The 27,359-nt window shown below is 47.3% G+C and overlaps 1 protein-coding gene across 1 annotated transcript in view; it reads left to right on the top strand.

Annotated features, from left to right (window-relative positions):
• ATP8A2 (ATPase phospholipid transporting 8A2) overlaps positions 1-27,359 on the top strand; it is a 1,572,980-nt gene that overhangs the window by 1,214,762 nt on the left and 330,859 nt on the right. Inside the window, exons 29-31 of the mRNA XM_030202396.1 lie at positions 12,488-12,566; positions 25,462-25,523; positions 26,063-26,119. Of these exons, the coding sequence (XP_030058256.1) occupies positions 12,488-12,566; positions 25,462-25,523; positions 26,063-26,119 (198 nt within the window). The remainder of the gene's footprint in view (positions 1-12,487; positions 12,567-25,461; positions 25,524-26,062; positions 26,120-27,359) is intronic.

Here is a 27,359-nt window from a genome sequence, read left to right as displayed (position 1 = left end):
CCTTAGAGGGTCATGTCATAGCTCATAATATCAGAGCCATGGCTGTGTCGGTGACCCACTTGAGGTCAGCATCCATTGAAGAAATTTGCAAGGCTGCGACGTAGTACTGCCTTGAGCAGGATACCCAATGTGACAGTTGGTTCGGGCAGACATTGTTGCAGAATCTGTTTGGGGTCTACAATTCAACTCCACCCTCCCAGGCCTGTTTTATTCTGTTCCAGGCTGCACTCTCACTCAGTTTGTATATAGTTTCAGGTTAAACTGAATACTGTCCTTGCTGTTGTGAGGTCCAGTTGTCCAGTGTTCTGGATGCTAGGCATTCTCCACGTGTGAGAATAGATAGGCAGGGCCGGTCCTACCCGGTAAGCGGGGTAAGCGCCGCAGGGGGGCGCCTGCCTTGAAGGGCGCCTCCCTCCCAGTGGCCCGCCCAGCTGTTCGACGATGCAACCAATGGTGGGGGTCCGGTGGTGTCCTCTCTGCTCTGGCCTGCCCGCCTGCCTGCCCATGCGCCTTCCCGTTGGTTCCTGGCTTCCCCCACGGCGGCGCTGCTCTTCCCTTGTCTCCTCCTTCGACTCTCGATGACGACGACGTCACGACGCTGGAAGGCGCGCACAAAGGTGCTGCCTTGCTTCCTCCCCTGCGGCACCTCGTGCGCGCCTCCCCTGCTCGAAGCTGAAGCCTGCCCTGAAGAGCGTCTCGCGTCTCAGCATAACAAAAAAGTTAAGTAACTAAGTAAGTTCTAAGTTGTATGTTTTGCTTTGCAGTCGCCTTTTAAGCCTGCACAAAGCACAAAAAGCTGAAGTTGGTCTCCCGTTGGCCCCTTTCCGACTCTAGCTTGATCCTAGAGAGCCTCACACCGGCCAAGCTACCCTAAGTGCTGTTTTCCTAGCCCTGTAGTAGACTGAATGGCACCAAACATAAATGGATTTTTGTGTCATTTCAGACCTATTTCAGCTCTCAAATATCCCAGAGCTGATTATTGTGACCCCTTCTTTAAGATTTACCCCAGCTATACTAATTGGATTTCAGACCTGTGGCCATTTGTTTCATTTAGGGGGAATGAACTGAAAATGGCCTCATTTGAGGAGTTTAACCATTTGTTTTCAAATAAATGCACAGGGCTAACTTAATACATTTATTGTTTCACTGTTTGTTGCAATGAATTTTCCAGCACTTGACATGGTTTCATTAACTGACTGTAAACCTGTCAAACTACCAAGGCTGCTTAGCTATTAACTGCCTCATTTATCATAGAAATAAAAAAATTTGGCTGACCTGATGGCAGAGGAGTACTTCCATTGGGAGCATCTGGTTCAATTCTTAAGCCAGGACTTGGGGTGGGGGGACGGGACATTACCAAACATTCCAAATTTGAGGGATTTGTCCCTGAATATAAAAACCTGTCCCTTTCTTCCTTGTCTTACCCCCTACCCAGCTTCCCCTTGCTTCTATTTACCTCCTTCCTAGTCACATTTCCACATCTTCCTTATTTTATTTATTGCATTTGTATCCCACATTTTCCCTCCTCTTTGCAGGTTCAATGTGGCTTACAATACATCATGGATAGTGGAAATGAGAAGAGGGTAAACATTAAGTATTACAGAAAGATTTTGGGTTGAATGGTAAAGGAATAGATGATAATGCTGAAACAGAAGGCATTATTAACATTACTAGATATATGTGGGAGTTTCACATGTTTTGGTCTTTGTGGTATATCTTGTTGAAGAGATGGGTCTTTAGTAGTTTATGGAAGCTGGTCAGTTCATAGGTCGCTTTTAGGTCACGTGGCAATGCATTCCAAAATTGCGTGCTCACGTAGGAAAAAGTTGATGCGTACATTAATTTGTATTTTAGACCTTTACAGTTAGGGAAATGAAGATTAAGGAATGTGCGGGAAGATTTTTGGGGTTCCTGGATGGTAGGTCTATCAGGTCTGACATGTAGGTTGGGGCATCGCCATGGATGATTTTATGTACTAGGGTACATACTTTGAACGTGATGCGTTCTTTGAGTGGGAGCCAGTGTAGCTTCTCTCGTAAGGGTTTTGCACTTTCGCATTTTGATTTTCCAAATATGAGTCTGGCTGCTGTGTTCTGGGCTGTTTGGAGTTTTTTGGGTATTTGTTCTTTGCATCCAGCGTAGAGTGAGTTGCAGTAGTCTAGATGACTAAGTACTAATGATTGTACCAGATTACGGAAGACTGTTTTTCCTTTATGTCTCTCTCACACATTCCATACTCCCCTGTCTCTTTACACTGCTTCTAACCCCATTCCCTGCCCTATCTTTCCTCTCTCCCCCCCCCCCAAAAAAAAATTCTTCTGTATTCTCATCCTCTCCCTTTCTCCAGATACTCTCCTTCCCTTGTCATGGCATGGCAGGATTTGGGTGTATTGTTAATTTGTAAAGTGGTGATTGTTGGTATTTGTTAGGAGGGGATTACAGAAGGCAATCGATGGACAATGTTTTTTGTTGTTGTTGTTTTTTAGTATACGTGTCGTCGACAGCTTTTCTCTGAGTGTTCACACAAACTGGTGGTTGTGATGGCAACTAAAAAGAAACTGTCAGGTTGGCAAAACAGAAAAAGAAAAGCAGCAAAAGAGGAAGCCATCCAGAGGCAAGCAGGAGCACTACATAGTTTTATCAAACGATTAAAAGTGACTGGTGAGCGCTCTCAGGAGGAGGAGGAGGAAGACCCCCAACCAGGTACAAGTACCTCTGGAGCAAGCCCATCGAAGAAAGTCATTGCCAACCAACAATCAGAAGTTTCCACATTTACTCTCACTGATGATGATGATGATTGTTCGAAAGGAGCAGCAGTGAACATGGAAAAGCACAGTGGGCCGCCATGCACTTTAGATACCTTTGAGGAAGAACAGCTTAGGCCAGAGTCATCATTAGCTTCATCAACTTCAGATTCGTTGGCACTTGGTATCCCGCAAGCTCTAGTGGACGCAAGTTCAGCGATGTATACTACAACCAAAAAATGGAAAATGGTGAACTACTGCCAAGATCATGGTTACTGTACTCAGTTTCCACAGATCACGTGTTCTGTTTCTGCTGCAAACTGTTTTCACCAACAGATCCAAGTGAATCATCCAGTAGTTTTATATCGACTGGCTACAACAACTGGAGGAGTGTATCCAAAGCACTGCATACACATGAAACAAGTCTAGCTCATATGAAACATTCAAAAATGTGGATCGACTTCAGAAAGGATCTCAAAAACAAAACTACACTTGATTCACAGCATCAAAGGCTGTATGAGCTAGAAAAAAACATTGGTCAGATGTAATTGAAAGGCTCATCGAAATAATCAAATTTCTTGGATCTCAATGTCTGGCTCTACGAGGCTCATCTGATAAGCTTTTTGAAAGAAATAACGGCAACTTTCTTAAACTGGTTGAACTGTTTGGAAAGTTTGATTCTGTCACGGCAGCACATATAAGGAGGGCTATAAAACAAGAATCCAAAATCCATTATTTGAGCAAGCGCATACAAAATGAAATTATTACACTTTTGGGCAATGCCATCACTGAGAAGATCTTATCTGAAATCAAGACAGCAAAGTACTAGTCTATAATATTGGACTGTACACCAGATGTCAGTCACACTGAGCAGATGACTGTTATTCTCCGAGGACAAGCAGGCTGCTTGTTCTCACTGATGGGTGACGTCCACGGCAGCCCCTCCAATCGGAAACTTCACTAGCAAAGTCCTTTGCTAGCCCTCGCGCGCCCGCGCGCACCGCGCATGCGCGGCCGTCTTCCCGCCCGAAACCGGCTCGAGCCGGCCAGTCTTCTTTTGTCCGCACTCGGTACGGTCGTGTTTTCGCCGTGTCGAGCCCCGGAAAGTCGACCTCGCGCGTCCAATTAGTTTGAACGTGTTTTTTTCCTTCGGGAAAGCTTTGTCCTAGTCGGGAAGTGCTCCGGAAACCCCCCGCCGGGTTTCGTGTAAATCCTCCCCGTACTTCCAGCTTTTTTGCCCCGGTAAGTTTTCTTTCGTCGTCGGGGTAGGCCTTTTTTCGGCCTCGGTCGAGATTTTTTCTCCCTCTAAATTTGGTGCTTCGAATTTCGCCATTTCGGCTTTTGATTTCGCCGGCGTGATTTTTCCGCCCATGACATCGAAGCCTTCCAGCGGCTTCAAGAAGTGCACCCAGTGCGCCCGGGTTATCTCGCTCACTGATCGACACTCGTCGTGTCTTCAGTGTCTGGGGGCCGAGCACCGCCCTCAGAACTGCAGTCTGTGTTCCCTGCTTCAAAGGCGGACTCAGGTAGCGAGACTAGCCCAGTGGAACGTGTTGTTCTCGGGCTCTTCGTCGGCATCGGCACCGGGATCTTCGAGTGCATCGACGTCGTCAGCGTCCAGACCATCTTCCTCGGCCGCCCCTGCATCGAGTGCATCGAGGCATCGGGCCTCTGCATCGGCGCCGAGATATCGGATAGCTGCATCGACGTCGGTGGTACCAGGACCTCGTCTGCTGATGTCGTCGGACGGTGGTGCATCGGGTGGAGTGCAGGTGAGGGCTGTCCATTCCCCTGCTGGTGGCGGTGAGCCCTCGGGTGGGTCTCCGCCTACCCTGAGGGCTCCTGCGGTACAGCCCCCCCGAGATCGACCTTCTTCAGTCTCGGCCCCGAGGAAGCGACGGGTGGATTCGACGTCCTCCTCGTCGGTGCCGGGGAGCTCCGGTGACATGCTTCGGAAGAAATCGAAGAAGCATCGACACCGGTCTCCTCCCCGTGTCGGCACCGAGAGCTCTGGGTCGCCGAGGGATGCGGCACCCAGCAGGCATCGGCACCGAGAGGACCGCTCACCCTCTGTTCAGGAGGTGTCGATGCGCTCCGCTCTGGACAGCCCGGAACAGCCTCCACGCCCGGAACAGGTACTGACGTCGACGCCTGCATCGACCTCTCAGCCTTTCTCTGCAGCCGCTCTAAACGAGAGCCTCCGGGCCGTTCTCCCAGAGATTCTGGGAGAGCTGTTGCGCCCTACCCCTCCGGTACCGGCGGTGCTTGCGCCACCGGTACCGTCGAGCGTGGCGCCGGCTGGCCCATCGCCCAGGTTGAGGTCCCCGACGTCGGTACCGCGTGCGGTACCGACCGCGGCCACCTCCCAGGAAGGCTCCCCGACTACGTCGGCGGAGGGAGCTTCGCCGATGCGGGCGAGGGAGTCTACCTCTCGACGCCCCCATCGTGGACAGGGTTCCACGGAGTCGAGCCGGGCGAGGTTGCAGACACAGGTCCGTGAACTTGTGTCTGACACCGAGGGTGAGGCCTCGTGGGAGGAAGAGGAAGATCCCAGATATTTCTCTGACGAGGAGTCTGGGGGTCTTCCGTCTGATCCCACTCCCTCTCCTGAGAGACAGCTTTCTCCTCCCGAGAGTCTGTCTTTTGCCTCCTTTGTCCGGGAGATGTCTACGGCCATCCCCTTCCCGGTGGTTGTGGAGGACGAGCCCAGGGCTGAAATGTTTGAGCTCCTGGACTATCCTTCTCCACCTAAGGAAGCGTCCACTGTTCCCTTGCACCATGTCCTGAAGAAGACATTGCTTGCGAACTGGACCAAACCATTAACTAATCCCCACATTCCCAAGAAGATCGAGTCCCAGTACCGGATCCATGGGGACCCAGAGCTGATGCGCACTCAGTTGCCTCATGACTCTGGAGTTGTGGATTTGGCCCTAAAGAAGGCTAAGAGTTCTAGGGAACATGCTTCGGCGCCCCCGGGCAAGGACGCTAGAACCTTAGACTCCTTTGGGAGGAAGGCCTACCATTCCTCTATGCTCGTGTCCAAGATCCAGTCTTACCAGCTCTACACGAGCATACACATGCGGAATAATGTGCGGCAGTTGGCGGGCTTGGTTGATGCTCTTCCCCCTGAGCAAGCCAAGCCTTTTCAGGAGGTGGTCAGGCAGCTGAAGGCGTGCAGAAAATTCCTGGCCAGAGGAGTTTATGACACTTTTGATGTTGCGTCCAGGGCCGCTGCTCAAGGTGTGGTGATGCGCAGGCTCTCATGGCTGCGTGCCGCCGACCTGGAGAATAGAGTCCAGCAGCGGATTACGGACTTGCCTTGCCGTGCGGATAACATTTTTGGCGAAAAAGTCGAGCAGGTGGTAGAGTCTCTCCACCAGCGGGACACCGCATTCGACAAGTTCGCCCGCCGGCAGCCTTCAGCTTCTACCTCTACAGGTAGACGATTTTTCGGGGGAAGGAAGACTGTTCCCTATACTTCTGGCAAGCGTAGGTACAATCCTCCTTCCCGACAGCCTGCGGCCCAGGCTAAGCCCCAGCGCGCTCGCTCTCGTCAGCAGCGTGCGAATCAGCAAGGCCCCGCGGCTCCCCAGCAAAAGCAAGGGGCGAGCTTTTGACTGGCTCCAGCAGAGCATAGCCGACATCCAAGTGTCAGTGCCGGGCGACCTGCCTGTCGGAGGGAGGTTGAAAGCTTTTCACCAAAGGTGGCCTCTTATAACCTCCGATCAGTGGGTTCTCCAAATAGTCCGGCAAGGATACACCCTCAATTTGGCCTCTCAACCTCCAAATTGTCCACCGGGAGCTCAGTCCTACAGCTTCCAGCACAAGCAGGTACTTGCAGAGGAACTCTCCGCCCTTCTCAGCGCCAATGCGGTCGAGCCCGTGCCATCCGGGCAAGAAGGGCTGGGGTTCTATTCCAGGTACTTCCTTGTGGAAAAGAAAACAGGGGGGATGCGTCCCATCCTAGACCTAAGGGCCCTGAACAAATATCTCGTAAAAGAAAAGTTCAGGATGCTTTCCCTGGGCACCCTTCTCCCCATGATTCAGCAAAACGATTGGCTATGCTCTCTGGACTTGAAGGATGCCTACACACACATCCCGATACTGCCAGCTCACAGACAGTATCTGCGATTTCAGCTGGGCGCACGCCACTTCCAGTACTGTGTGCTACCCTTTGGGCTCGCCTCTGCGCCCAGGGTGTTCACAAAGTGCCTAGCTGTGGTAGCAGCGGCGCTTCGCAGGCTGGGGGTGCACGTGTTCCCATATCTCGACGATTGGCTGGTGAAGAACACATCCGAGGCAGGAGCCCTGCAGTCCATGCAGATGACTATTCGCCTCCTGGAGCTACTGGGGTTTGTGATAAATTACCCAAAGTCCCATCTTCTCCCAGTGCAGAAACTCGAATTCATCGGAGCCCTGCTGGATTCTCGGACGGCTCGCGCCTATCTCCCAGAGGCGAGGGCCAACAACTTGTTGTCCCTCGTCTCGCGGGTGCGAGCGTCCCAGCAGATCACAGCTCGGCAGATGTTGAGATTGCTGGGCCACATGGCTTCCACAGTTCATGTGACTCCCATGGCCCGCCTTCACATGAGATCTGCTCAATGGACCCTAGCCTCCCAGTGGTATCAGGCCGCCGGGGGTCTAGAGGACGTGATCCACCTGTCCACGAGTTTTCTCGAATCCCTGTATTGGTGGACGATTTGCTCCAATTTGACTCTGGGACGTCCCTTCCAAATTCCTCAGCCTCAAAAAGTGCTGACCACGGATGCGTCTCTCCTGGGGTGGGGAGCTCATGTCGATGGGCTTCACACCCAAGGAAGGTGGTCCCTCCAAGAAAGCGATCTACAGATCAATCTTCTGGAGTTGCGAGCGATCTGGAACGCTCTGAAGGCTTTCAGAGATCGGCTGTCCCACCAAATTATCCAAATTCAGACAGACAATCAGGTTGCCATGTACTATGTCAACAAGCAGGGGGGCACCGGATCTCGCCCCCTGTGTCAGGAAGCCGTCAGCATGTGGCTCTGGGCTCGCCGTCAAGGCATGGTGCTCCAAGCCACATATCTGGCAGGCGTAAACAACAGTCTGGCCGACAGGTTGAGCAGGATTATGCAACCTCACGAGTGGTCGCTCAATTCCCGTGTGGTGCGACAGATCTTCCGGGCGTGGGGCACCCCCCTGGTAGATCTCTTCGCATCTCAAGTGAACCACAAGGTCCCTCAGTTCTGTTCCAGGCTTCAGGCCCACGGCAGACTGGCGTCGGATGCCTTCCTCCTGGATTGGGGGGAAGGTCTGCTGTATGCTTATCCTCCCATTCCTCTGGTGGGGAAGACTTTGTTGAAACTCAAGCAAGACCGAGGCACCATGATTCTGATTGCTCCCTTTTGGCCGCGTCAGATCTGGTTCCCTCTTCTTCTGGAGTTATCCTCCGGAGAACCGTGGAGATTGGAGTGTTTTCCGACCCTCATCACGCAGGACGAAGGGGCTCTGCTGCATCCCAACCTCCAGTCCCTGGCTCTCACGGCCTGGATGTTGAGGGCGTAGACTTTGCCTCTTTGGGTCTGCCAGAGGGTGTCTCCCGCATCTTGCTTGCTTCCAGGAAAGACTCCACTAAGAGAAGTTACTTCTTTCATTGGAGGAGGTTTGCCGTCTGGTGTGACAGCAAGGCCCTAGATCCTCGCTCTTGTCCTACACAGACCCTGCTTGAATACCTTCTCCACTTGTCGGAGTCTGGTCTGAAGACCAACTCCGTAAGGGTTCACCTTAGTGCAATCAGTGCATACCATTACCAAGTGGAAGGTAAGCCGATCTCAGGACAGCCTTTAGTTGTTCGCTTCATGAGAGGTTTGCTTTTGTCAAAGCCCCCTGTCAAGCCTCCTACAGTGTCATGGGATCTCAATGTCGTTCTCACCCAGCTGATGAAACCTCCTTTCGAGCCACTGAATTCCTGCCATCCGAAGTACTTGACCTGGAAGGTCATTTTCTTGGTGGCAGTTACCTCGGCTCGTAGAGTCAGTGAGCTTCAGGCCCTGGTAGCCCAGGCCCCTTACACCAAATTTCATCACAACAGAGTAGTCCTCCGCACTCACCCTAAGTTTCTGCCAAAGGTTGTGTCGGAGTTCCATCTGAACCAGTCAATTGTCTTGCCAACATTCTTTCCCCGTCCTCATTCCTGCCCTGCTGAACGTCAGCTGCACACATTGGACTGCAAGAGAGCATTGGCCTTCTATCTGGAGCGGACACAGCCCCACAGACAGTCCGCCCAATTGTTTGTTTCTTTTGATCCCAACAAGAGGGGAGTGGCTGTAGGGAAACGCACCATATCCAATTGGCTAGCAGATTGCATTTCCTTCACTTACGCCCAGGCTGGGCTGGCTCTTGAGGGTCATGTCACGGCTCATAATGTTAGAGCCATGGCAGCGTCGGTAGCCCACTTGAAGTCAGCCACCATGGAGGAAATTTGCAAAGCTGCGACGTGGTCATCTGTCCACACATTCACATCTCATTACTGCCTGCAGCAGGATACCCGACGTGACAGTCGGTTCGGGCAGTCAGTTCTTCAGAACCTGTTTGGGCTTTAGGATCCAACTCCACCCCCCGAGGGCCCTGTTTGTTCTGTTCCAGGCTACACTCTCAGTTAGTTGGTAAATTTTTTAGGTCAATCTCAGTTATGTCCTCGCCGTTGCGAGGCCCAATTGACCAATGTTGTTGTTTTGAGTGAGCCGGGGGCTAGGGATACCCCATCAGTGAGAACAAGCAGCCTGCTTGTCCTCGGAGAAAGCGAATGCTACATACCTGTAGAAGGTATTCTCCGAGGACAGCAGGCTGATTGTTCTCACAAACCCGCCCGCCTCCCCTTTGGAGTTGTGTCTTCCCTTGAAGTGTATTGTCTTGCTACATACTGGACTGGCCGGCTCGAGCCGGTTTCGGGCGGGAAGACGGCCGCGCATGCGCGGTGCGCGCGGGCGCGCGAGGGCTAGCAAAGGACTTTGCTAGTGAAGTTTCCGATTGGAGGGGCTGCCGTGGACGTCACCCATCAGTGAGAACAATCAGCCTGCTGTCCTCGGAGAATACCTTCTACAGGTATGTAGCATTCGCTTTATCCGCTTTGTGTTCTGCAAAGAAGGAAATGTAGACATTGAAGAACATTTCCTAGGCTTTCTAGAAGTTCATGACTCAACTGGAGAGAGTTTATGTGACACTGTTATCAATCAACTGCGCACCTGGAATCTTAATATTGGTGATATAAGAGGTCAAGGCTACGACAACGGAGCCAATATGAGAGGGAAAAGAAATGAGCTGCAGAGGCTGATTTTAAACATATTGAGCGCATATTTTGAGCACCAAGTTGAAGGATTTCCAGTTCTTGTGTTCCCTCATCCTGTGGCATGACCTGTTGAATCATATTAATCCAGTCAGTAAGATTCTTCAGAGTACAAGTGAAAATGTTGCAACTGCTTTGACAGCCATTGACAACTTAAAAACCTTTATTTCTAACTACCGTACTGATTCCAGATATGAGTCATTGCTTCAAACTGCTCGGCAAATTTGTCATGAAGTTGAGGGAGAACCAGAGTTCAAAGCCACTGCTCAAATCCGTCGGAGGAAAAGGACTACACAGTTCCAGTATGAACAAGAAGATGAATCGCCTCAATCACCTGAGAATAAATTTCGTGTAAATTTTTTCTTTACAATTTTGGATGTTGCAATGACTTCCCTCAATGAAAGATTTGATCAGTTACAACAACACTACAATCAATTCAAATTGCTGTACAACATAAATAAACTTGCCGACACTGATCATGAACAGCTCCAACAGTATTGCAATGATTTGCAACTTCATTTATCAGATGGTGATAATAAGGACATCAATGGAACTGAACTATATGATGAACTATGTGCCTTTACAGATCTGTTCAAGACCGAATTGTACCATTTTCATAATCCTTTGGAAACTCTAAAATTTGTTCTATCAAACAGCCTCCCATTCCCAAATGTGAGCATCATTCTAAGAATATTGCTGACAATTCCTGTCAGTGTGGCAAGTGGTGAGCGATCATTTTCACGGTTAAAAATCATAAAAAATTATTTGTGATCAAGTATTTCGCAAGACAGGCTTGTAAGCCTTGCCTTGATTGCTATTGAGAATGATATATGTGCCCAGTTAGATATCAATGATTTAATTGCTAATTTTGTGAACATGAAAGCACGAAAAGCTAAGTGGTTGTAACTTGTAAGGGAGCCCTGAAAGAAAAAAACAGTTCATGTCAATATGGGGCCGATATATACAAGGACTTAGTCCACGGGGGCGAAGTTTGCTCCTTAACCTATTGTGAGTTACCTTGGAAGTACAAATGTTCTGAAGTTTAAACCCACTATCCCCAATATTGGTTGGCACACACAGAGGGAAGGAGGGAGGGTGGAAGAGAGAGTAGGGGGGGGGGGGGGGGGGGAGTATAAAAATTTGATGATGGTCTGTTCAATACTTATATGTGATGTTCCATTGTACTGTTGAAGTTTTATATTTGATGGTATCTGTTATACCATGTTTATTTCCTCATCAATAAAAATGTTGAAACATAAAGCTAAGTGGTTGTAAACCCTTTATTTGTTCAGCAATCCCACAAAGATGCACTCCATCTCTTTCCGCGCCTCCTATTTCCTTTGCATCTTGTGCTCCCTCTGCCTGCTGTTCTTCAACTTGTTCTTCACCTTTTAAGGCACTGGGCTGTAAAAGGGGACAGGGTGGGAGAAGACAGAATGAAGATGCTAGACGGGAGGGATGGGGGCGCCAACTGATAGTCTGCAGGGGGGCACCAGAGACCCTAGGACCGGCCCTGTAGATAGGCTCGCTTTTCCTCAGAGAAAGCGAAGATACTTACCTGTAGCAGGTATTCTCTGAGTACAGCAGGCCTTATATTCTCACAATCCCTCCCATCTCCCCTTGATTTTCCCCCTTTATTATTTTTCCTTTTTGCTGTTATAATCAACTGTTACACTCATCTTACACTCCACAAAGCTCTTATGCTTGTCATAAGATCCGGACCAGGCAACGCAGCCTGCTTTACCCACTAGTAAGAATATAACGCCTATTGTCCTTGGAGAATACCTTCTACAGCTAAGTATCTTTGCTTTACCTTCAAAGTACATAGTGGCAACAGGCATTTCCTCCTACTGCTTCTGTGGATGACCAAGTGGGGGTAAAGCAGTACATGCAGGTTTGAAAACCAAATCTATGTGCAAGGTTTTCCTCTTCTGACTTAAACATTATTGTCTCTTTTCAATCTACATGAGTACATAAATAATGCCACACTGGGAAAAGACCAAGGGTCCATCGAGCCCAGCATCCTGTCCACGACAGCGGCCAATCTAGCCCAAGGACACCTGGCAAGCTTCCCAAACGTACAAACATTCTATACATGTTATTTCTGGAATTGTGGATTTTTCCCAAGTTCATTTAGTAGTGGTTTATGGACTTGTCCTTTAGGAAACCGTCTAACCCCTTTTTAAACTCTGTCAAGCTAATCTAGCCCAAAGTATTCAAGTTCTGAAAACACATACAGACTGTGTGAGGGGCAATTTCAGTCCAGGCATTCTACCTAGGTAATTACATGTTTATGAAGAATGGCTTTGGAAATTGTCCTCAGTATTCTTTGAAATAACATTACAATGAATCATGTGTCAGGACTTAAGACAAAAGTCTAGAATCTAGGAGGCCTTCTGACTCTCGAATTGTTTTCCCTCAGGTTTTCTGGAGTCATTGCATCAATGCCTTGGTCCATTCCATCATCCTCTTCTGGTTTCCACTGACAATGATGGGACATGGTAACTGTTTTCTTATTTCAGATGGTAGCAAGTACTTTATAGTTTATTACAACTTGATATACCACTTAATTCAACAGGTCAAAGCAGTTTACAATGCAATGTAATAAAAGAAAAGAACTCCAATATTTATAGAACAGCAAACCACACTCAGAATATGTGCAAACAAATATCTTTCAGGAATTCTATACGGCTAAGCTGGAGTAAGTTTCCGTGCCAAACACTTTCTGAAAAGAAAGGGTTTTTTTTACTTAATTTTAAATTTCTCATAGAATTCTTCCATCCAAACATCAACTGGCAGATGATTCTACAAAGTCAGAGCGTAATAAAAAAAAGGCATCCTCCCAAGTTGCCACCAGGCGAGCCCTGGACAAAGTGGGATCTGATAGCTTACTTGTGTTACTAGAATGCAGAACCCTCCCCGGGGTATACAAATGTGTCCTATCTGCCAGATAATAAGGGGTTCTTCCAGAAAAGGCTTTATGGGTCAGTCAAAAATTTAAACATACAACTGGCACAGAATCTTACCAGTCCAGTTATATGTTTGCAGAACAAAGTGCACAATTCTATGGACCACAACAAATCTCCCAAGCTAGCAATGATAAGATACTATTGGAAGCTAACACACAGGCATGTTTACTAAAAACTCACCTGTATGGATTAGGTAACTGTATAGTTTGGATTTGGTGACTGTGTAATCTCAATTATAAGAGCATTATTTACAAAGCAATTTAGATATCTAGTTTGGGAAACCAAGCAACCATCTGCTTGTTCTTTATATTCAGACAGGCTGCTTCATTTTCCATAAAACAAAAGAGATATATTATGGCCAGAAAAAAATGTTGCTTTTTCTAAGCTTAACCACTGACTCAGTATAGTTTATCATCTTCACTTACTTCAAACGTCATAAGTATTCCTTATCGCCTGCAGCAGATGAATCCAGAGACTTGTGGGTTGTGTCCATCTACCAGCGGGTGAAGATAGAGGACACTGAACTGAAGTGATGTATGTGATGTCATGCTCCTAGCTCAGCCAGTATTCTCTATCTCCAGCAGGCGGATGGACATCTTCTCTTCTGCTCCTGGTTCATAGCTGCTGGTTCCTGTTCTGGCCTAGTTCAGCGTAGCCTGGGGTGTATGGCTGTACGGTGCCACCTTTGGGGGGACACCTGGTCACCCCGGGTCCCTCTCCCACCCTCTCTCCTTCTCTTGCTTTGCTCCTTTCTCCTTCCCCACATTAAAAAAAAAAGCCAAATTGGGGGCAGAAAGTAATCTGCAAGAGTGTTCTCTGTTGGCAGATTTTGATTGAGCACATGTAAGTTCCCTGCCAGGAATGTGAAATTCAGTTCCTGAGCAAGAGATTGGTAGAGGTGAGCAGCAACCGGCACTTCCCTCCACCAGTAACCCTCAGCAAGAGCTGGGTGAGTTATTTATTCCAAGCAGAGTTTAAAAAAAAAAGAAAAACACCGGCGGGTCAAACCATTAGCGCTCTGCATGGCTGCAGAGCTGGTCAAACGCTATTCCTGCTGTGCTAAGTAGACAGCAGCGTCGTGTAGTGTCAGGAAGGCTATGTTGGGAGCCCAGGAATGGAGGACACTATTGCTGTTGATCAGGCCGCAGTTTCCCGCACAGCTGAAGCACGGGAGGACGCCTCTTCATAGGATATTTCTAGTTCGGCAGCCATCTTGCAGCGCGAGTCAGGCACTGCGCTGACAGATACATCCTCTCTGGATTTTCCTCCCACGTACCTCTGGTCATTATCGGACCCATCTAGAACAGCTGATGGGGGCCGTACCGTGGAGCCTTTCTCTCCCTACTTTATTTTGCTGCTACACAGGGCCTATATCTTGAGACAATCAGGCCGTGGATCCAGTCCATCCATTTTGGGGACACAGGGGGCTCTCTCCCCACTTGATAGTGCAGCCTTCAGGGGATCCAGTGTAGAAGTGGCAGCATTGTGCATCTCTGTCGGTCGCAGAATTGATTGTGCTGCTGTCTCCACAGTTCTCTGAGGGCAGGGCTCTTAGGCCCTCTTTCCACTCAGGCTTAGCTGGATGTTGAGAAGGGGGAGCTTTGGCCAGAGGAAGCGTACGAGCCCAAGGCGGTCCACGTTTTTCAGAAGGAAGAGCTCACTTCCTTTATTACTAAGGCCCTGCAGGCTCTTGATATTTCCACTCTAGATTTTCCTGCAGCGGCCTCCACGAATCCAAAAATGGCAAGCATTAGGCGGCCACCTAGGGCTTTTCCCTTGCATGAGGCCATGCAGGAAATAACTGTGATGCAGTGGGAGATGCCTGCCACCCCTTGTGGGTAGCAAAGGCTATGGTCAGAATATCCAGTGGCACCAGCAGAGCTGGAGAAGCTCTGTTTGCCAGCTGATGATGCTCTGGTGATGGCTGTCTCCAAGAAAATTACTCTTCCTGTCAGAGGGGTGGCTTTAAAGGATTTCCAAGATCGGAAGTGTCACTCAAGCTATCTTTTGATGTGGCTGCTCTCTCTTTGCAAGCAGCTGTCTGTTGTTTTTACGCCGCTCGGGCTTGTCTCAGCTGGGTTCAGCAGTTTGCGGATGCCTTACTGGGCGTTGAGTCTCCCAGAAGCTCTTCTGCCGGACATGGAAACTGGGCTGGTGTATCTGGCGGACTCTCTCTATAATGTGCTTCGAGCATCAGCGAAGCTGATGTCCCTAGCAGTTGCGGCCCGATGTTTGTTATGGCTCCATCAAATGGGTGGCAGACTTGGCGTACATCGTGAAGCTACCTTTTAAAGGCAAGCTGTTGTTTGGGGAGGACCTCAAGAACTTAGTAAAGGATCTGGGTGATTCCAAGTCTCAGCGCTTACCTGATGATAAGCCAAAAGCTTCCTCGTGCTCGAGTTCTTCTTGTCCACGGTTCCAGGACACACACCAGTATCATCCAGGGCGACAGTCTGGGTCTCAGCGGTCCAAATTTCAGGCTAGGCAGTCCTTTCAGACTGATAAGAGGATCTCAGCTTCCTCTAGTTGTACCTCTTCCAATGCCCATCCCTCTCAATGATGGGGCGCCAGGCCACTCCTCAGCGCCAATCAGGGGGCGGATGTCACTGTTTCTCGAGGAGTGGTCCTGCATTACCACAGATCAGTGGGTTCTCAACACTATTCAAGAAGGCTACAAGTCAGAATTCAAGTCTTCTGTCGCAGATTTTTTCTTGGAATCCCCATATGGTAAACCCACCAAAAGGGCGGCCATTCGCTCCATGCTGCAAAATTTGCAGAAGTTGAAGGCTGTTGTACCGGTGCCCCTGGATGAACGGCATTTATTTTGTGGTGTCCAGGCAGATGAAGGATGCCTACCAGCTGGTTCTCAACCTCAAGCAGGTCAACCGATTCTTGCAGGTGTAACATTTTCACATGGAGACTCTGTGGTCCGTTCTAACAGCGATGCAGCCAGAAGAGTTCCTCATGGCCTTGGATTCCAAAGAGAGAATGTGGCTGAATCCTCAAGACCAGGCAGTCCCCAGGGCACGGTCCCTGTTGGAGCCGTGACTTCCTCTGTCCCTCATGGCTGGACCAAGCTGGAACCCCAGGGTGGCATTGGACCTTCCAACTGAGTGGCATTGGACCTTCCAGGGGGTTAGGAGAAACTCTACAGAGCAACTTGCCCCACTACTGGAGGAAACTTCCACAATAGCACCGGTGAATGGGGCCTGGCATTCCGAAGGTGAGACCATTGCCGAGGCACCTTGGCCACTAACCCTCTTGGTCTGAGTTTGTGAGGCAGAGGCTCATCCTAAATAGCACAGTCAGGCATCAAAAATTGGTCCGAGGTGAGAATGGGGGTGGTGAAAGTGCTCGGCCTATGTTGAGCTTGAGCAGCGCCATGCTTTCAAAGAGAAGGAAGGGTCCGAGAAACCAGCCCGACCCACAGCGCACGGGGGCTCATCCTAATCTAGCGCAGTTGGAAGGGGAACTGGACCAAAGAAAGGATATTAAAGAGCACCCTCACACCTGAATTTCACCCCTTGCCCCTCTAGATGCCATGGACCAGAGCAGCATGCCAAAAAGTAGAGTCGGGCAAACACCAACATCCTTTTTGGACAAAGAAAGGACCGAGGTGGCGCGAAGAGACGGACTGTGGAAGCAGATTTGCAGAGTCAACTGAGGCTTACAGAGGCTTCACCTTGCTGACTCCCTGTCTCTGCTGCCTCTGAATCAGCAAGGAATGGTTAACATCGCACCTCCTTTCTTTGCGCTCTGGCTGCATCTTGTATCTGGAGAGAAACAAGAAATACTGCAACTTTCCAGCAGACACGATCCTGAGGAGAGCAGAAAAGAACCGCTGAAGATGACTGCCCCACAGAGGAAGAAAGAGGGCACAAAGACCTGATTTCCAATTGGTGCCTGTGCAGTTGTTAAGTAGATTTATCTCTCTTGTACACCTGAATCTACACGCTTAATTAGCTGAGCTAACCCAGCTCATGGAATTTTAATTGAAAAACTCTTATTTAGAGACAATAATTTTGTAATACATCCTCAGACTTACGAGAACAAAAAAAACCATAACATCCCCAAAGCCTTTCACAACCACTGGATCCCGTAATCACACATAATAGGGTCAAGTTTATAAATAACATAAACCCAAGCAACCCAATAATCGTAGAGGCACACAACTACTCTGAATCTACTTCACACACACAAAGAAAGACAAGTACACAGTCATCCACAGGCACACTCCCTCCCCCCCCCCCCCCCCCCAACCTTAGGGCCAAGGTAAATTCCAGTTCCTTATCAACACCGATAGAGGTAAAATGCACATTACAAGACTTCTAGTAAGCATATCTATTCTAACGCTATCTATTAGCCACCTCAGGAGCCCTCACACAAGGTGACAAAAACCATAATACCAATACTTCACATCTCAAGTCACCCAACTAGTAACAACGCATTCCATCAAAGTAGACTTCAAACAGACAGATGAAAAGACACAACCAAACAAACAGATGAAGAGACACACTCCAGAACAGCCCAAAAACAACAAGCAGCCAAAAAGGGAACCAACCAATCCCGAAACCCATACAACCATCAATTAGTGAAAATTTCCAAAGTCATAATAACTGAAGATAGTTATGTTCCAATACCAGTGAGATACATCTACTCTAGATCAGCAGTAAACAAAACCGAAACAATCAAAGACTAGATATTGGACGAAGACCTCAGATTGGTCTTCCTGAACAAAACTTTGATCCTTGACAAAGAAGATCCTATAATCCTAGACTTATGCCCCCCCCCACCCCCCCCCCCCCCCCCCCAGAATATAAAATTCTGCACTAGACCAGAAATGGGAAAAAGGAGGGGGCAGTGCACTAATCTATAGATTCTTTTTCACAGTGGAACCCATACAGGCTTATTTTCGAAAGAGAAGGCCGCTCATCTTTTGACACAAATCGGAAGATGGGCATCCTTCTCCCAGGGTTGCCCAAATCAGCATAATTGAAAGCCGATTTTGGATGTCCCCAACTGCTTTCCGTTGCAGGGACGACCAAAGTTCCTGGGGATGTGTCGGAGGCATAGCGAAAGCTGAACTGGGGGGTGCTTAACACATGGGAATCCTCGGCCGATAACGGAAAAAAGAAGGGCGTCCCTGACGAGCACTTGGCCGACTTTACTTGGTCCAATTTTTCTTGCGACCAAGCCTCATAAAGGTGCCCAAACTGACCAAATGACCACCGGAGGGAATCGGGGATGACCTCCCCTTACTTCCCCAGTGGTCACCAACCCCCACCCACCCTAAAAAAAAACTTTTTAAATATTTTTTGCCAGCCTCTATGCCAGCCTCAAATGTCATACCCAGCTCCATGACAATAGTATGCAGGTCCCTGGAGCAGTTTTAGTGGGTGCAGTGCACTTCAGGCAGGCGGACCCAGTCCCATCCCCCCCTACCTGTTACACTGGTGGTGGTAAATGTGAGCCCTTCAAAACCCACCAGAAACCCACTGTACCCACATGTAGGTGCCCCCTTCACCCCTTAGGGCTATGGTAGTGTTGTACAGTTGTGGGTAGTGGGTTTTGGGGGGGGCTCACCAAAGGTAAGGGAGCTTTGCACCTGGGAGCAATTTCTGAAGTCCACTGCAGTGCCTCCTAGGGTGCCCGGTTGGTGTCCTGGCATGTGAAGGGGACCAGTGCACTATGAATGCTGGCTCCTCCCATGACCAAAGGGCTTGCATTTGGTCATTTCTGAGATGGGCGTCCTCGGTTTCCACTGTCGCCGAAAACCGGGGACGACCATCTCTAAGGTCGACCTAAATGTTGAGATTTGGGTGTCCCTGACCGTATTATCGACATGAAAGATGGAAGCCCATTTTGTTTTGATAATACTGCCCCTTCGCGGGGATGTCCTGCGAGGACGTCCTCAGGAAAACTTGGGCGCCCTGTTCAATTATGCCCCTCATAGTGGAATCCTTAACACCATAACTGGAAATTGCCTCGGTTAGAGTAGGAGATAAAACCTTACACAACCACCTGAGCTGCTTACTATTCTACAGGCCCCCAGGAAACTGGAGAGCAGTCCAAACAAACTTTATGGATTTTATCTCAAAAATGTGTACAGTGGTGGAAATAAGTATTTGATCCCTTGCTGATTTTGTAAGTTTGCCCACTGACAAAGACATGAGCAGCCCATAATTGAAGGGTAGGTTATTGGTAACAGTGAGAGATAGCACATCACAAATTAAATCCGGAAAATCACATTGTGGAAAGTATATGAATTTATTTGCATTCTGCAGAGGGAAATAAGTATTTAATCCCTCTGGCAAACAAGACCTAATACTTGGTGGCAAAACCCTTGTTGGCAAGCACAGCGGTCAGACGTCTTCTGTAGTTGATGATGAGGTTTGCACACATGTCAGGAGGAATTTTGGTCCACTCCTCTTTGCAGATCATCTCTAAATCATTAAGAGTTCTGGGCTGTCGCTTGGCAACTCGCAGCTTCAGCTCCCTCCATAAGTTTTCAATGGGATTAAGGTCTGGTGACTGGCTAGGCCACTCCATGACCCTAATGTGCTTCTTCCTGAGCCACTCCTTTGTTGCCTTGGCTGTATGTTTTGGGTCATTGTCGTGCTGGAAGACCCAGCCACGACCCATTTTTAAGGCCCTGGCGGAGGGAAGGAGGTTGTCACTCAGAATTGTACGGTACATGGCCCCATCCATTCTCCCATTGATGCGGTGAAGTAGTCCTGTGCCCTTAGCAGAGAAACACCCCCAAAACATAACATTTCCACCTCCATGCTTGACAGTGGGGACGGTGTTCTTTGGGTCATAGGCAGCATTTCTCTTCCTCCAAACACGGCGAGTTGAGTTCATGCCAAAGAGCTCAATTTTTGTCTCATCTGACCACAGCACCTTCTCCCAATCACTCTCGGCATCATCCAGGTGTTCACTGGCAAACTTCAGACGGGCCGTCACATGTGCCTTCCGGAGCAGGGGGACCTTGCGGGCACTGCAGGATTGCAATCCGTTATGTCGTAATGTGTTACCAATGGTTTTCGTGGTGACAGCGGTCCCAGCTGCCTTGAGATCATTGACAAGTTCCCCCCTTGTAGTTGTAGGCTGATTTCTAACCTTCCTCATGATCAAGGATACCCCATGAGGTGAGATTTTGCGTGGAGCCCCAGATCTTTGTCGATTGACAGTCATTTTGTACTTCTTCCATTTTCTTACTATGGCACCAACAGTTGTCTCCTTCTCGCCCAGCGTCTTACTGATGGTTTTGTAGCCCATTCCAGCCTTGTGCAGGTGTATGATCTTGTCCCTGACATCCTTAGACAGCTCCTTGCTCTTGGCCATTTTGTAGAGGTTAGAGTCTGACTGATTCACTGAGTCTGTGGACAGGTGTCTTTCATACAGGTGACCATTGCCGACAGCTGTCTGTCATGCAGGTAACGAGTTGATTTGGAGCGTCTACCTGGTCTGTAGGGGCCAGATCTCTTACTGGTTGGTGGGGGATCAAATACTTATTTCCCTCTGCAGAATGCAAATAAATTCATATACTTTCCACAATGTGATTTTCCGGATTTAATTTGTGATGTGCTATCTCTCACTGTTACCAATAACCTACCCTTCAATTATGGGCTGCTCATGTCTTTGTCAGTGGGCAAACTTACAAAATCAGCAAGGGATCAAATACTTATTTCCACCACTGTAACTAACTCCCAACATCCTGATAATAGGAGACATCAATCTACACTTAGATGATCAGAACACAGAAAGCACCAAACACTACATTGAATTCCTTCATGTCTGGGACTTCCAACGATCATTAGTGACTTCAACACATGCCAAAGGCCACACATTAGACCTAATAGCATACAGATTCCAACCAAACCAGGACTTTATAACACAAAACCAGAAATGTACTGAAACTCCCTGGTCTGACCACGTCAGGCTAGATATGAGCTTCTACTGGAAAGCACTGGGGACTCGCCCAACACAAACATGAACCCCATACAAATCATGAGGAAAGGTTGCTGCAACTAAATTCTGGTCCTCGATTTATGAAGATCAGTGGTCACCTTAAACGGATTCCGCAGATTTCCTAACAGAATGGGACAAAAGGTACACCACCGTACTAGATGAAATAGTCTAGCCCCATGGTACGATGAAGAATTGAAAGAGCTAAAAGTTCAATGCATTAGACAAGAATGAACCTGGAAGAAAAACAAAACTGAAGTCACCATAACCGCATGTTGTGAAGTGCGAAAAAAGTGACCATTTCCTCATTATTCAATACTTTCTCAGTGAAATAGTAGTAATAAATAAAGGCAACTGCATTTTTATAATATACCACTGTATTCAACAAAGCAAAAGGAGCAAGTTCCCACATGCCATCTTTTTTTCTTTTGATGTAGGCACAATTGCTCCCAGGTTTCAACCTAATTCATGTTTAATGTGGGATAAATGCCACAATAAGTAAATACATAAATAGATAGAAACCCTGAATTTTGAGCACCTGATTCTCATAACATGGTGTATGTTTAGTGCCCCTTTACCAGGAGAAAAATAATCTCTGCACAAATATAACAGTACTAGGGTGTCCCTTTAACCAGCCCCTCCAAATGACACCCTGATTATGATTTATAATAAATTACTACTCTACCTATAAAACGTTATTCTGTTATTATACTTCCTTTGTGTACAGTCCGTATGCACAAACCGGCATGTTTGAAAATCTAAGTGAAATTAAATAAAATTTCCACCAAAAATATAGAAAGACAACGTGGATGCAGCAGCTCAAAAGTTTGCTTGCTTGCTTGTTTTGAGTGCACAGGGATCCGCCTCATGAGGAAGGGGAAACAGGTAAGTTACCTTGTTTTTTTTTTTTTTACAATACCCTCTCCTCCCTCCCTCCCACATGTTCCAGACTTCCTCCCCAGTCCCCTGAGCCACAGGGTACCTCAAGCCACCCTGGTGGTCTAGTGGATTCTTGCCGCTGACCCTCTTGCTGCTGCATCTTCTTTAAAATGGCTGTCGAGATGTCCAATAGCGGCCTTGCAAGACTTCAGTGGAAGTCTCATGAGACCGCTGCTGGAAGTCTTGGCAGCCATTTTTAAAAAGTGATGCGGCAGCAAGAGGGTAAGCCGCAGCAGGCAGGAAAGACTGGGGATCTTTCCTACCCCGAGGAATCCACTAGCCCACCAGGGTGGCTTGAGATATGTGCCGGGAGGGCACCCTGCGGGCTCAGGAGAGGCAAAGCTTAGATTGCCATGCATTAACTCCCCTCCCCCCCCCCCCCCCGCACGGCAGCCCTGGCATCTCCCCCTCCTCCCCACTCTCGTGTAGCTCTCTAAATAGGAGAGGAGACGGCAATAGCAGTGAATGGGAGGGAGATGCCAAGGCCGCCACGGGGCCCCTAGGAGCACGAGGCTCTGTGTGACCATCCCTGTTGCCCCTGCCTAAGACTGGCCCTGGCAGCATATTGCTTACGCCAGTTCCAAAGGATATCAAGGAAAATATTAAAGATATTTCAAACTACAGACCAGTGGCATCCATACCTCTAACGCCTAAAATAATGGAAGGCATCATAACCAACCAGCTAACTGACTACATCAACAGATTGTCTATACTACATGAATCCCAATCAAGTTTTAGGCCTCACCGCAGGAAAGAAATGGTACTGATCACTCTTTTAGCTAAATTCAAATAGGAGATCTCAACCGGAAAAAACATCCTTCTACTTTCACCTCTACTATTCAACCTAATGATGGTCCCCCTAGCACAGTCACTATTCAAACAAGGCTTCAACCCCTTCATATACGCCAATGGTGTGTGAATCTTTATCCCCTTCAAAAAAGATATATCCGAAATTACTACCAAAATCACAGATAGCATAAATATCATGAAATCCTGGGCATCAGCTTTCAAACTGAAACTGAATAGGGAGAAAACACACGTACTCACATCACCATACAATATTGACTGCTTTACAACCATCAATGCTATGGGAACAACTCTCTCTATAGCAGACAACCTGAAGATCTTAGGAATTACCATAGATCGCAAGTTATCCTTCGACAAATAAAAAACTATATTCCACGGGATGCTTTTTGCATTCTCGTCCAAACCATTGTCCTCGCCCAAACAGAGTACTGTAATGGAATCTACACAGGATGTAAGTAACAAACACTAAAGAAATTACAAACTGCGCAAAACATAGCAGCGAGACTTATATGGCAAAAAACGATTCAAAAGTGCAAGACCTCTACTCAAAAACCTTCAATGGCTACCTATCAAATCTCACATATCCTTGAAGACCTGTACACTGGCTTACAGAGTAATTTTTGGCCTCTCCCTGGCTTACGTGATTGACCTAATAATCCTACCACTAAGCAACGCAACCAAGAGTGCAAGATCCTACCTTACACTCCACTTCCCTAGATGCCAAGGTCTGAAGTACAAAACTGCATGTTCAACAGGCTTCACTTACATCTGCAACAAAATCTTGAACTCTCTACCGAAAGACCTAAAATCCATGAACAACTACCTACAATTCAGAAACACCCGTGTAATGCTATGGATTTACAGCCTGTCTCACTAACACAGACTGCTCAATAACTACCGTGGATTCTTTTGGATTCGTAACAAGTAAATGAAACCTTTATTAGAGGAGCTAAATTCTACAGTGATTAAGGTATATACAATGATTAGCTATATACACACAATAATGAGAAACAATCATAAACAATCCTTACATCACTGGGTCTCTACATCTAAGCAATGCAAAGAGTTCATAGACCAGAAAAGAAACAATACATACACTATACATACAACATCACTGGTCTCCATCATCCAGGCTGTTATCATCAGCTGTGGGGGCCCATTACAGCGAGAGCTAGGAGCTTTTGGACCAGGAACAAACCTTCTGCACGACACGTCTGCCCACAGATGAACCCCCACTCTGCTGTGACAAGCCCTCCCTTTTTATTAGGCTCTGAGCGCATATTCAGAGCTATGGAAAGTTACAGAATGCTTCTTTACTGTGGGAACGTGGTCACATGCTTTCTAATGTCCAGGTGGCCAAGCTGGGCCTGGAAAAACAAGTGCCATCCTCCCCTTCACATACCAAATTAGTTAGAGCTGTGTCTTATCTTCTGCATTCCAACTTATTTTCACACAATCAAAGTTAAACAACCATTTTTAAACAGAATTACTTCTAATCAACAATACAGACCCCGAGTGCACTGGTCAGTCCAGACAGGGTTGAAAAACAATCTTTAAAATTCACTTCCATTACAACCTGAAAGCCCACTTCTTCAAAACAATTCTCTCCCATGACCCCATTTAGTCAAACAGATAATTGGTCAACACGCCAGAGGATCGTCACAGCTGTCGCCGCCCCCCAAGGATTGTCGCTGCCACTGCCCGCCCACTGCCGCTCACCACCACCTGTTGCAACTGTAATACCGTGACTGGCAGCGATCTCAAGGCCCCACCAGCAGAAGAGTCTTCCTCCAGTGCCGCTCTTCTTCACTCTGCTGCGTGGCCTGCCCCTGTGGCTGCTTTTTCTCTCAGGTCGCGCATGCTCGTTTTCAAAATCGAGCATGCAGGGCCTGAGGGGAAAATCAGCCACTTGGAAAGCAATGCAGCCGACTGTGAAGAAGAGCAGTGCCAGAGGAAGATCTCTTCTGCTGGCAGGGCCCCCCCACCAGCCTGCTGTATCTGCTCCTCCAAGTCTTCCCCAGCCTCCAAGGGGGGCCCAGTGCTGGAGGTTTCTCTGTCCTCTGGACGCGATCACTCGGGTCCCATCAGGAGCAGGAGAGAGAGAGAGACCCTGGTGCCGGGCCCCCCTTGGAGGTCCGGGCCCAGGGAATTTTGCCCCCCCCCCCGCCCCCCTTCTCAGTGGCCCTGATCTGAACTTGGCTTTGCCATTCCACATGGCTCTTTAACATGTAACCTATTTTCCCTCGAGTTAACTGTAAGCCACATTGAACCTACCACTAGGTTGGAAAATGTGGGTTATAAATGCAGTACATTAATAAATAAATATGCCACTTAATCAAAAATATATCAAAGCAGTTTACACTAAAAAATATAAAATGAAGGGAAGAAAAAGTTAGTTGAAGGGAATTGATACAAAAGGGATCTACGTTACAAGAAAATATATTACTATACTATTACAAAAATTATAGTTAATGAGAGATATTAACAATTAAACTAAGACATAAAAGGAGGGGAGAGTAAAAGAAGAATAAAACAAGACTACACAAGGCATAACAATTCTAGTGATTACGTCATCCAAATGTTAAAATGTGTTTAACTGCATTAAAAAGATAGAAAGAAAAAACAGTAGCAAAAATATTGCTATGGTTGTTAGATATCGGTGTTTTGAGTTACAGTATGACACATTTGTCTATAAGTCTTGTCTGTTTTTCAGATGCAGTGTTTACAGATGGCCAGGTTCCTGATTACCTGTTTGTCGGAAATATCGTTTATACTGTAAGTCTAGCTGCATTTTCACCTGAATTATTTTACACTATAAGTTTTGAGGGGTGCAAGTAGTATCGATATAGGGGCCCTTTTACTAAGCTGTGCTAAAAGGTGGTCTGCACTATTACTAGCGTGTGAGTTTCCCACATGCTGAGGCCATCATTTAACATGGGGGTAAAATGGCCTATTTTTGTATATTGGCAATAATGGCCAGCGCTATTTTTCCCATTAGCGCATGAGCCCTTAACTATACCTATTTTCTAGGTGGTAAGGGCTCACACAGTAATCACGAGCTAATGGGTTCGCACATTGCAGTGCCCATTGTCCACCCCCAAACACGCCCCAGCACTAAAAAATGCTAATTATTATTTAGCACATGGGAAGAATGCATACATGCCAAAACTACCGCAGAAGTCTCAGCACGCCACTCAGTAGGTGTTTTTTATTTGCGGTAAACACGCATTAGTGCTTACCGCAACTTTGTTAAAGGGCCTCATAATCTGTTCATACAGATGTTAACTAGCTGTGTCCTGTCTTCTATTTCACAGTACGTTGTAGTTACAGTTTGCTTGAAAGCTGGGCTAGAAACCACATCATGGACAAGAGTAAGTGCCTTTCTGTTTCATTATTTTAACTTGAAAGATACAATATTCAGAGCTACTTATATAGTCAGTGGCAGCGCTGGTCTCATAAGCAACACTTTTTTTCCACTCTGCAACAATTACACAAATAAATGCAGGACCAGTACAAGGATATTTGGCAATCTAGGCAAACCTTTAATCTTGTGTTTCCACAAGGATTTCAAATTTGCTATATAGAGGATACATTTTATAAAAAATGTTCCATGTGTAAAGCCATTTTTACAGTTGAGAAAGGCCATAAAGTTAAATAGCTGTATATTCGTATATAAATGTGAGCACCTACAAGACCATACGTAGTCAATTATGGGGCCAAAGTTTGAATGGATCTGGGACAGAACTGTGATGAATATACTTATTTTGTAAAATACACAAGTGCGTGCATAGAATGCTTTTTTGGAGCTGTAATAAATTTGTGTGTGTAAATTTGGAAACTATTGAGGCAGGTTCTGGGAGGCTGTTTTATAAGGCATATAGGCACTTATACGTTTATAAAACAGAAATAAAATAGGCACTTTATGGACTTTCCAAATAGGCATCCTGTTATAAAATTACCCCCTTGAGGGTAAATTCTATATAGGTCTCTAAAAGTTAAGCACCAAAAAACTGTGCACTAAGCTAGAATTCTGTAACGGCAGAATTGCACACCAGACTTTAGGCACAACCATTTATGCCATGTCTATGCATAAATGGTGGTACCTAAATGCAGTAGTTGGGCGCATAAATGCAACTATTCTTTATTGTGCATGTAAGTATAGTTGGAACACCTGTGAAATGCCCATGCCTCTCCCACATTAATGCCCCCTTTGCAATAGCAAGTGAGAGAAGTTAAGAGCACTGTTTATAGAATAGGGCCATAAATCTGTTACACATGCACCTGCAAATTAGCATCAGTTAGAGCTTAACACCAATTATTGGTAGTTATCATCAATTAGTTGTCAATTTAGTGCCAGTTAATTATGTTACATGCGTAACTGTCCCTATTCTATAACTGTGTGCCCAATTGCATGCCTAAGTTTGGGTGCCATTTATAGTATTTGGGGGATAATGAATTCAGAGCCCCTTTTATGAAGCTGCGGCAAAAGGTGGACTGCGCTGGCATGTGTTTTTGATGCATGCTGAGGTCCCCTTTTATCACAGTGGGTAAAAGGCAGGTCTTTGTTTTTTTCAGGAAGTGGCCATGTGGCAAGTACCATGCAGCCATTTC

This window comes from Microcaecilia unicolor, chromosome 4, assembly GCF_901765095.1.
Source record: "Microcaecilia unicolor chromosome 4, aMicUni1.1, whole genome shotgun sequence".
In the NCBI taxonomy this organism is placed as follows: domain Eukaryota; kingdom Metazoa; phylum Chordata; class Amphibia; order Gymnophiona; family Siphonopidae; genus Microcaecilia; species Microcaecilia unicolor.
This window is presented reverse-complemented; position numbering and strand designations above follow the sequence as displayed.